This window comes from Puma concolor, chromosome D1 (assembly GCF_028749965.1).
Source record: "Puma concolor isolate L17-30 chromosome D1, mPumCon1.1.hap2, whole genome shotgun sequence".
Taxonomy (NCBI): domain Eukaryota; kingdom Metazoa; phylum Chordata; class Mammalia; order Carnivora; family Felidae; genus Puma; species Puma concolor.
Window position 1 is genome coordinate 27,636,311 of NC_141676.1, and position 11,160 is coordinate 27,647,470.

General features: G+C 56.6%; 1 protein-coding gene and 1 long non-coding RNA gene across 2 annotated transcripts in view; one reads left to right on the forward strand and one right to left on the reverse strand.

Moving 5' to 3' along the window:
- ABTB2 (ankyrin repeat and BTB domain containing 2) overlaps nucleotides 1–7,972 on the forward strand; it is a 175,707-nt gene extending 167,735 nt beyond the window's left edge. Inside the window, exons 15-17 of the mRNA XM_086677706.1 lie at nucleotides 4,091–4,159; nucleotides 4,792–4,905; nucleotides 6,248–7,972. Coding sequence (XP_086533832.1) covers nucleotides 4,091–4,159; nucleotides 4,792–4,905; nucleotides 6,248–6,445 — 381 coding nt within the window. The 3' untranslated portion in view covers nucleotides 6,446–7,972. The remainder of the gene's footprint in view (nucleotides 1–4,090; nucleotides 4,160–4,791; nucleotides 4,906–6,247) is intronic.
- Nucleotides 2,220–4,796, reverse strand: LOC147576560 (uncharacterized). Its single transcript, XR_015240919.1, has 2 exons — nucleotides 3,917–4,796; nucleotides 2,220–3,671 (listed from the first exon to the last, which is right to left on the reverse strand). It is a non-coding gene; the product is annotated as an uncharacterized LOC147576560 (long non-coding RNA).
- Nucleotides 7,973–11,160: the final 3,188 nt, after the last annotated feature.

Genomic DNA, 11,160 nt, shown 5'->3' on the forward strand with positions numbered 1-11,160 from the left:
GCTGGGAGGCAGCTGGGATTGGCCGCCATCTTCCACTCCATCCCCGGTGCCTTCTGCGTTCGCTACATCAGTGGTCAGGTGGGAGTGTCTGGGCCTTTCCCAGGCAGAGGTAGCCATTCCTGTGTGGGCTTGTGGCTTCAGAGCCTCACTCATGAGTCCTGAGCTCTGACCACCAAACGACTACATGGGCAGACTGACAGACACGTAAGGCCTGGCACACGTGCATGAGCCCTTGTGCCTCAGGGCGAGCTCCCCGCAGCACAGCGCAGACCTCCCTGTGGCGTCAGCCCCCTGCCTCCTGCAGGCGGGACGCGGGGGTTGTGCTCACTCTGGGAAGCATGGTGTGGGCTGCTCCTCCCCTCCCAGGCCTCAGACCCCCAACCAGGAAGGCCAGGCAGAAAAAGCCGGGTGAGCCTGTCCTGGTTGCGGAGGACCCAGGTCAGGTCTTTCAGTCCCTAACTTTGGAGAACATCAGAGGTAGCGTGATGGAAACTCCACGGGCTGGCTGCCAGTCGGGGCCAGAGAGTCTGGAGGGAGGAGCCCCGGCAGAGAGCTCCTTTTGGGAAAGTGGCGACTACAGGTCTCCAGGCTGGGGGGGGAGGGGGTGCTCCGGGCTGCCCGGATGACCCCCAGGGGCTGAGACCGAGGCCAGGGACAGCTGGTATGTGGGTCCAGGGCCTGGCCTTGCACAGGAGAGCTCTGTGACCTAGTGGGAGAGGTCAGAGTCTCACAAAAGCACAGGGAGCCACCATCTAAAACGGCCTCCTTCCTCCTCCTGCTGTCTTCACCCACTTACTTGGCATTTCGTCATCTGTGGGCACTGTGGGGATGGCACTAAACAGGACCGGGCCCCCTCCACCAGGAGACAGGACTACAAGAAAGCCATCAGAGAGTGATCTGTATGCACGGGGAGCACTGGGAGCACAGAAAAGGGGCATCTAACCCAAATCTGCAGAGGCCTTCAGGGACTGGGGCAGCTAGCCAGCCATCGGGAGCCCCAGGCAGGGGGAACTGTGCATACAGAAGCAGAGACCACAGTGTGTTCAAGAAATGTCCTCTGACCCAGTCTGGTTAGTGGTTCAGAAGAACATCCAGAAACGAGTCTGAAGCTGCCACAGGGTGCCATCACATGAAGGGGTTGACCGTTAACCTATAGCACCATCGCTCTCACTTAGCCAGGCATGGCTCCAAGTGCTTTGACTGTGTTCATCAGTTAAGCTTCATAGCACAGCACCGTCCTAGGAGGTGTAGGTGTATTATCACCTCTTGATAGATGCAGAGTCAGAGACAGAGCCAGGATTCAAACCTTAGGTTATGTGTGTGGAATGGTCAAGTTCGCATTTACAAAGCTCACTCGGAGGGTGAGGAAGGGACCAGAGGCGTCATGACTACTCCAGGGGACCAGTTAGGAGGCTGTTGAGAAATCCAGCTGTGTGATGACGGTGAGCGGCTGGTGGCCGTGCAGTGAGGGGAGGTGGACAGGACCTGGTGACCAACAAGGTGGAGGCGAGGCCCAGGGTCTGGCACAGGCAGCAGAGTTGGGGAGGGGAGGGTCTCTCCTTCCCTCTTTTCCATCCCTTGCTCCAAACTCACGTGGAGAAGGGGCAGCTCTAGACACTGCTTTGGCTAAGAAGCCCAAAGTCTGGGCATGAGGTGGGGTCAGGACCAGATATGGGAGGGCAATGCAGGAGAGGCAGCAGGGCCGGGGCCAGAGTAGGGGGAGGGCACATGTGTGCCCACTGCCACGTGGCTGCCCAGCCCGGAGGGGTTCTTGCTCCCTGGGAGGACATCCGTGTCCGAGCAGCCTTAGCAGCCCTTGACGACCTCTCGGGGCTGTTGGGAGGGTAAACAGGAACATCGGGTCTAACATCCGTGGCACACGCAGACCTGGGAAATGTGGGCTCTCTGGCTATAGAATTCTGCCACGTGGGGGAGTGCCATCTCAGATAGAGCATCCAGATGCTGACCTCTGCTTTCCGGGCTTCGATCCGGGACCAGGGTTTCCTAACAAAGCTGGAAGTTTCAGCCCCACAGTATCTCCCTGGCTTTCACAGCACTGGGAGGGAATGAGGGCAGGTGGGGGAAGGGGTTCATTAGGTTTGTTTTTCAGAGGAGGAAACAGGCCCAAGGAGATCTGGGCTATGCCATCCAAGAGAAAGATAATGCAAGACACATATGTAATTTAACATTTCCTAGTAGCCACATAAAAAAGCAGGAGATGGAGTGAAATTAATAATATATTAAACCCATGGTAGCCAAAATATTACATGTGATCAATGTAAAAATTAGCAACTGTATTTTCATACCAAGAATGTAAAACATAAGCATTTGAAATCCAGTGTGTTTTTGACATCTCAATTCAGACCAGTCTTATTCCAAATACTTAAAAGCTAGATGTGGTCAGCGGCTATAGTGTTAGGGCCAGCCTAGATCTTGCCAAGGTCACTGCCGACGACCCCACCCGGGCCTTTGAGGACCGGCTGGTCTTACCTGGCTTCTGACCCCAGTCTTGTCCCGGCAGTATCTGCAGCCTCCTGGAGTCAGGTTCCTGGGGTCCTGTCCGGGACGGAAGGAGACTCTGCCACCCCCTCTGTAGCTGACGCTGCCTGGGGCCTTTCCCAGAGCAGCCTGTCTGGACCCTCGGGCTGCTGGGCTGCACACAGTCAACCCATCTCTGCCTGCTGGCCACCCGCCTCCCGCAGCAAGGTTCCCAGGGAGCGGTTCAGCTCTGGCTTCCACAGACTAATATCCATTTAAGGGACTTCAGGGAGATCCACAGGCCACAGGTGGCTGGGCCTTGTCGAACCAGCTCCCGAGCCATGGGGCCTGGGAAGGAGAGCTGCAGGACTCCGGCCCATCTCACGGCCCACACCCCCAGGCCCCTTCTTGCTGAGGGGCTGGCCTGAGGCCACCCCTTAGCAAACAAGCCTAGGAGATCCTACCCCCCATCCCCCCACCTGCTCCACTCCCAGCACTGGATCATCCAAGGCAGTCCTGCCGGTGTCCCAAACAGCCACTCTGTGCCCAGCACAGGGGACGGCACCTGAGGCGCACAACCTCCTGGAAGGACAGACACCTCCATCTGTGCTCCAGCAGGGGCTGCTGGACCGAGGGAGCCTCCCCCGCCCCCCGCTCTGTGGGGAGGGACAGTCTCCGGGGACTGACCTCAGCCTGGACAGACTAGCCATCTCCCCACTCTTCTCCCCCAGGGTTGGGCTGCTTCCTAGACCCTCTGGTGCCTCTTCCAGCCCGGGGGCCGGCTCCTAACAGAGCCCGACTGTGTCGGCCGGAGTCGTGTTTACTTACACACTTGCCAGCTCCTTGCTGGGGCTGTTTCTGCAGCCAACCGGGGAGAATCATTTTTCTTTTTCCAACTGGGAACCTCCCAGGCTCCAGCGTGATGGCAGAGTTTGTGACAGACCACAGTGAAATTAAATGTAGTTCCCCAGTCCTAGGCCACCTCATTTGATATCCCAGGCCCTCTGTTCCCACAAGCCCCAGGTCTGGGCCAGGCAACGAGGTGACCTCTGGACCAGACCCGACCCGACCCCAGCTCTGAGCTTGCTGTCCAAGGGAACAAATCCAGGGGGCAGACAGGGTCTGGCTCTCACCTCCACGCTGGAGTTCTAGCACAGCCGGGAAAGTTGGAAGCAGCTTCTGAGGGTAGGCCCCTATTTAGAATTTAGGTAAGAGGAGAAATGAGCATTGTGCTGCTTAGAGTCTGGTGTGGGAGTCAGAAGACCTGAGTGACTTGAGCCATGCTGCCTTCCCTCCTGGGGCCTCAGTTTCCCCATCTGTGAACAGCACCTTCCCTTCTGGGCTCACGGGGCTGTCATGAGGTTGAGGGTGAAACCATCCCGTAGAGGGAAGCTTGTCGTATATACAGGAAATCAAGAGGGAGAGTCTCGGGGCTGACCTGTAGAGACTGCACAAAATATCCGCTTCAGTGAGTGGGGATGTGCACGCATCCACATGGAGAGGGTGGAGGGCGCAGCCAGGCCCAGGGCGGAGAGCGGCACTCTGGTGAAGCCAGAGGACGTGGGTGCCGCGGGGCCATTTGGTGTTCATGCGGGGCCTCTTCCCGCTGCAGATGATGATGCAGTATTTGTACTACGGAGGAACAGAAGCCATGGACATCCCGGCCTCCGACATCCTGGAGGTGAGGTCCTGGTGCTGGGAAGGGCGTGGGAGCCGGTGCACCCAATGCCCGGCTGCTGGCTCTCAACCCCGCGCTCAGAGACATGGCATTGGAGAGCCAAGGAGGGGAGGTGGCCTCTTCAAGGACCTTCTGATTCCCTGCTGGTCCTTTCTCTTCTTGTGACAGGGAACTGGGTGCCCACCACCTCCTGGGCCATGCCTGGGGTGGGGGTGGGGGCTGGAAAGGCTCCCCTGTAGGGATAATGGGCCCAGGAGGATCAAAGGCAGGCAGCAGGGCCTCCCACTCACCTCCTCGCACTTAGAAAACAGAGCCCCTGCCGGCCAGGCACCTGGGTAGAAGGTGGTGTAGACAAAGCATGCAGCTTATGATTGAAGATCTTCTGTGAGGTCAGGAATCCCAACCAGTGTCTGTCACCCATCCTGTGCCTTCCAAGGTGTCCCAGCAAATACCGAGGTGCTCTAGAACAGAAATAAATCCATCCTCAGACTTTACCTGCTGAGGCAGGCAGGGCCCGAGGATTAGAACATAGGGCCCACTGCACGAAGCAGCTTTCTGTTCCGTGATGCCTGGGCCACAGGCCTGGCTGCCCCCATCCAAGGCCGCCTTTTGCCTCCCTCCGCGCCCCCCCACAGCTGCTGTCAGCCGCCAGCTTGTTCCAGCTGGATGCCCTACAGAGGCACTGCGAGATCCTGTGCTCCCAGACCCTCAGCGTGGAGAGCGCCGTGAACACGTACAAGTACGCCAAGGTGAGGACCCGCTGGGGCCTGGCTAAGAAACAGAGGCAGCTGGGCAGTACTTGCGGGGCAGTGTGAGGACTGGAGGGGGGCAGGAATGCTCTCTGGAGTCTGGGGTCATCGCTGTTCAGCAGCATGTAGCTCGGGGAAGAGCTTTCCAGCCAAGCAGATCCCAGTTCACATTCTAGCTGTGCCCCACCAGGCTGGGGGTGCCTGGGGCAAAAGGCTGAGCTTCTCTGAGCCCCATCACTTCCCCAGGTTCTGACCTGATTCTTCCCCAACCTGTCCTCCTGAATCTTCCCCTTCCTTAGCAACAGCATGGCCCTCTGCTCAGGTGCCTAGACTCAAAACATGAGAATTTTATATACTTTATATATATGTAAATTTTTTTTAGTTTCCCTCATTTAGGTCAGCTCTTGTGAACACATCGACAGTCTGTCCGCTGGGCCTCTCCCGCCCCCTCTCTGGACCATGGCACTGGCCCAGCCTCTCCCTTTTTGGCTTTCACCCCGTAGTCCACAGGCTTTTTGAAAAGCGTTAGGACCATGTCACTCCTCTACTTAACGCCTCCCCTCCCCCAAAGCTTCCTCCGCTTGCAGACTAAATATCATGCTTCACCAAGCCCCTAGCACCCCACCCACCTCTCCCTTCACCCAGTGCCCTGGCTCGTTCTCCGCTCCCACCTCCCCCGGGTCTCTTGTGATAACCATCCCCACCTCCAGGAAAGCACCTTCTGGAGCACCTCACAAAGCCCGCTGATTTCCCCCCCTCTCCCATAAGGCCCCTGCCACACGGCCATCACCTGCCCGTGCTTCCTCACAGCACTGACCTCCATCTGCCGTTACTTTGCTTGGTCCTCTGGTTTCTGTCTCCCCGAAGGAGAACATCAGCTCTAAGAGCACACTGCAGAGACCTGGACCTCAGAACCTGGTGCCCACTGCCTGGCTCAGAGCGGACACTTGATATTTCTGGAGTTGAAATAGTTACTGAGCACCTACCGGCTCAGTTGCCAGGCCTCGTGCCGTCTCCCTGACCCTGCCATTAGTAAGGGAGCTTCTGCCCCAGCAAGGATGACTGCCATTCAATGATGGCAGCAGTGGGAAGTAGGCAAAGAAAACGCTGGGGCCAAGAACAAGTGATGTTTCTGGTGGCACAGCTGGGATTTGAGCCCAGATTAGTCCAACCTGGAGGTGATGCTTATGGACAGAGTCCAGGTCAGGGGGTGCCAAGGCCTGTGCTGGGCCTTGGACCATGGGTAATATTTGGGGGAGGGTGGAGGGTGGTTTCGGGTGGGGCTGTGCCGGGGTCATGCTAAGGTTGTGGGTCTCACCCCCCCCCCCCCCGCCCCCCACAGATCCACAATGCCCCTGAACTGGCCCTGTTCTGTGAAGGCTTCTTCCTCAAGCACATGAAGGCCCTGCTGGAGCAGGACTCCTTCCGGCAGCTCATCTACGGCCGCAACAGCAAAGTGCAGGGCCTGGACCCGCTGCAGGACCTGCAGAGTACCCTGGCCGAGCGTGTGCACTCCGTCTACATCACCTCCCGGGTGTGAGGGGGCTGGGCGCACACAGGTCGGCACACCCAGCCCCCTCTGGGCCAGGGCTCTGTCTCTAGGCATCCCAGCGGGTGTGAAAGGCTGGGAGCAAGTGCTTCCGGGCCATCTGAACGAGTATGTAGCCAGGGTCTGTGGATGGGTCGTTGCCCCATGGAGGGGGCCAGGGCGCTGGCTGAGGCCCTCCTGGAGCCAGGCTCATGGGACTCAGTTTCCCCCTCTTTCCCCAGACCTCCCCTCTGGTGGTGATCTGTCCTTGCACAGGTAGATGTGCTCTGAGCCCTCCTGTCACTGGGCAGCCCCACCTTCAACCCTCTGCCCCCAAGCTGTGTCTGCTTGACTAGTTATGGGCAGACAAGGTCAAAAGGTGGCCCTTCCCCCACCTGCAACCCCCATACCGTTTGCACCTTGAGGGCTGCCGTGTACTCACCCTCTTGTGCTCCCCTCCTGGAGATCTATGGCTGATCCTGATTCTTCCCGCTTGAAATAGGGCCTGGAAGGCATGGTCAGAAGCTAACTACCCGCAGTCCCCACGCCTCCATAAGCTCGGACGGTCCCAGCTGGGGCTCCTGGAGGTACAGGCATCCTGATGAATGTAGAGAATGTATACTCTGGGCCTCAGGCCCCTTCATGCAGAAGCGGTATTTTTTTCTCAACATCACGTCAGAAAGGCTGTCCAAATCCCTGAACTTATTCCTCAAGGCTGTGCCTTCAAAGGCTTGATGTGAGCCTCCAGGGGGCACAGAGGGTCACTCAGTCCTATTCTCTTTGGTGTCTAGGCCGACAGAGGCCCTCCTTTGGGGACCACAAACCTGCTCGGTTAGTGGTAGAGCAGTTCCCCAACTGATGCCTTCAGAGCTTTCAGTCTAAGCACAGGGTGGCATGGAGGAGTCCGGGGGCCTCAGCCCATGCTGCTGCTGTTTTTAGGGGCCCATTCTGAAACCCCAAGCCTAGATTTAGGCTGCCTCTGTGGGCTCAGGAAGCAGACCCCTAAATGTACCCCTGGCTGAGTCCTCCGACTTGGGCTGGAGAGGGGCACCTCTCACTGGGAACTGCGGTCCTGGGGGTAGAAAGGGTGGGGCAGTGGTGGGAGGGAAGGGGCGGGAGAAGGCCTGCTGCTTCTCACCTACCTGCTCCGGGCCTGCTGTAGGCCCCGGGCTTCCCTAGGTGGAGGGGCAGCATCGGGCTGGACACTTGTCATATTTATGGACCAGACACTGAGGGAGCATTCCGGACAGCTTGCTCCGGGTGTAGCCTTCTTCAGGCTGTCTGGCTGCACCTTAGAAACTATTTATTCACCAAAAGCCCTGGGCACTTAAGGAGGTGTTACTTTGGTTACCTTGAAAAGCCCTTGGGGGCTTGCAATCTTGGAAAATATTTTCGACTAGCTGCTTGAGCTGGATGTACAAAGGAATAGGCGTTATTTTATTGCTGTAATATTGTATGATACTGTAACTATACATTAATGTTGTCACTTATTGTAAATGTACCATGGTTTTATTAACAATAAACACTTGTTAACAATGACCTTGGTCTCATCACTCCTGATAGAGGGTTGCTCAGAGCTGGAGAAGAGCCCATTTAGGACCAGGAAGAGAACCCAGAGCTAATTCTCTGGTTACTCAGGCTTCCTGCCAAAAGCCGGGTTGAGGCTACCCCCTACTCACCTCACCCAGGACTTGAGCCTCCATCCGTCCCCCAACACCGGGCTCTGGTGTTCCTCTTCCATCAAATGAAGTAGCTAAGAGGAAATCATTCCCGTGTGTTGAGTACATGTGCCATTGATCAGGACAGAAAAGGTGTTTGTGTGGAGGGACTGGAGCCCACAGACAGGAATACGATGGCTGCAGGGGCTTTTCTGGTCTCCCCTGAGCCCACACCACCCCCACGGCCCTCACGTGGGAGCTGTTGTTGGGGTTAACAGTTGTTTGCAAACTTTGGACAGTCTAAGCCTGTGTGGCCCAGCAAGGTGGAGGCAGGGTGTTTGCCACCTGGTAATAGAGGAAGAACAGTAAGCTGGCGACTGGGGTCCAGAGGTCTTCTGGGACCAGCTGTAGTTTGTTTTAGGTACAAAGTCCAGGCAGAAATAAAGGTTTTTTAAAAATGTTTGGTACCTGACGCAGGAAAAAAAATTTCTAAGGTCACTAGAAACATGGACCCAAGTGCTGTGGTTCAGTAACTGATAGGCCAGAACTCAGGAGTTGGGGGACAACATGAAGACCTCACGGGGTCAGTTGGGGTTGGTCTGCGAAAGGCCTGATGACCAGCTTTGTGGCATGGGGCCCTGGCACCGGTGGTGAGAGGACTGCGTGGGCCCACAGCGCCCTCTGGGGGCCACAGGGAGGAGGCGCACCCCTTGGCACCATCATTCTGGGCAGAGGCCCTTGGGAGGGAGGACGGGGGTTGTCCCCGCCCGGCACTTACCATCTGTAGTAACTACCCTTCAGGTGTCTGTGTCCACCTTCCCCACAAGTCTCTCCCCTCCTTCCCCCGTGTAGGATGCACCTCCGTCAAGTACCCAGGGAGCTCAGCCATTTTCTCTTTCGGGGGCAGGTCAAAGAGAAGGCCACGTTAGGGAGGGATGGGTCCCCTTTGAGCCTATGTGTAGCAGAGCACACTAAGGAAGCGCTTCAATCACAGAAACTGGGGCTAGAAGTGACCTTACCCCTGGTGGCTGGGCCGCCTCCTCGGGGGCCACCGCTCCAGAGCACGGGGGCCTCTCTCCTCCAGCTGTCCGCTTCAGCTAACAGCAGCCAAAGGCAGGCTGGAGGAGAGGAAGGTGAACTTCTTCACAGGAGTCCCTGGGAAACAAGGGGCCAAGAGCATCAGTTCTGTACAGTGGGACTGCATTCTCCAGCCGCCCCGCAGGCAAGAAGAGGCTAGCACTCGGCATCTGGAGCCTGGGCCTCGTCCCCACAGGAAACTCCTCCAGGCGTGAGGGTCCCCCGCATTCCTGCTCCTGCTCTTCCCTTTCCTTTGCTCTCTGCTCGTTGCCCAATGACAGCCAGACACCAAGAGCATGGAAACTTTTTCCTCAGCTGAACCACCTACAGCCCCGTAGGAGACCCTCAGGCCTTCCCTTTCCTGCCACCCCACCCGCTGCAAACTCCACAGGACATTTCTCCTTTAACCAACCTGTTTACAGAAAGGGGCATCTGCTTCTTCCAAGGCTGATGTCTGACCCTCCCATTCAGGCCAGAGGGATTGCAACCCCGCCCCTCCTCCAGGCCTGCAAACTGGTTGCTGGTGTTAAAGGCCCTCAGATAATGAGTCTACATTTTTCCAAGGTGACGATCACTTATTTTCTCCCCTCCCCCCATCTCAACAATGCCTTTGTGTCCACCTCCCGGTCACTCTGGAGTCCTTGGGGACTGCCGGGGCCAGATGAGCAGTGGAAGCACTAGGCCAGCATTAACCCCCTCCCAGCTCAGGAGGATGGAGACCATTTAGGAATCTTCTTTGTTCAGGCTTCTTCAGCCCCGTTCCCGTCCTGGTGACAGCATTCCTAGCCAGCCTATCTGAATTCATTTCACCAATGAGATTTCCTGAGACAGCCTAGCTTTACAGATGTCACTGTCTGGGGGCCAGATGGTGAGGTCTGGGGGAGGTGTGCTTTTTCAAGTTTGGAGGGGAACCCAAGATCACAAAGTACAGGGACCTGTGTAAGAACATATCCTTTGCAAATAAAAGGGCCAAGGCACAACGTTCACTTCCTCTTTGTGTGCAAAGGGGAAGGCTGTCTCCGAGAAGAATGACCTTGTTGGAAGCCACAGAAACGGACAGGTCTGACCACAAAGTGCATCATCTGCCCCCCAAGTGGGGCTCTTCAGCTTAGGTTGTTTTAGAACAAAGCCAGTCTTACTAAGTCTTACTAAGCTTGCGTGTCACTGAGCAGCTCCCCTGGTTATGCAGATGCAGGCCACACAACCCAGAGACTTCTAGAGCACTTGCCATACACCAGGCCCCACTGTCCGCTCTTCACACTCAGCTCCACTCGCTCCTCACAACGGTGCATGAGGTGGGAATGGTCATTACCACTTGCGTCTCACAGATGTGGGCCCGGACAGCAGGTGGAGGGAAAGTGGCGTGCCCAAGGTCACAGTGGGGCTCAGGGCAGAACAGTGTTGCAGCCCGGAGGTCTGACCTCAGAGCACCTCTCCCTGCATCCTGGAGCAGAGCATAAGTCAGGCTTCGGGGTGGGAGGTGCCATGCAAGGGCTCGGCCGATCTGGGCCCCCATACGCATGGGAAGACATGGCTTAAGACAATAGTTTTAAGAAACCATCCAGCTATGACCACTTGGGATTCCGACTTTGATTTTAAGTCTCTCTCTGAGAAACTTAACAGAAACCCATGGGGGAGGGGAAGGAAAAAAAAAAAAAGAGGTTAGAGTGGGAGAGAGCCAAAGCATAAGAGACTCTTAAAAACTGAGAACTGAGGGTGGATGGGGGGTGGGAGGGAGGGGAGGGGAGGGGAGGTGATGGGTATTGAAGAGGGCATCTTTTGGGATGAGCACTGGGTGTTGTATGGAAACCAATTTGACAATAAATTTCATATAAAAAAAAGTCACTCTCCTAAGAAAATCCTTTGGAAGATAGGCTCGGGCACTCACCTGAAAAACAAGCAGATCAAAAATTCTCGTTGCCCCGCTCATTGAACTCTCCTGCTGGCCTAACAGGGGGTCTGTGGACAGGAACCTGTGGATCCTGGAGACGA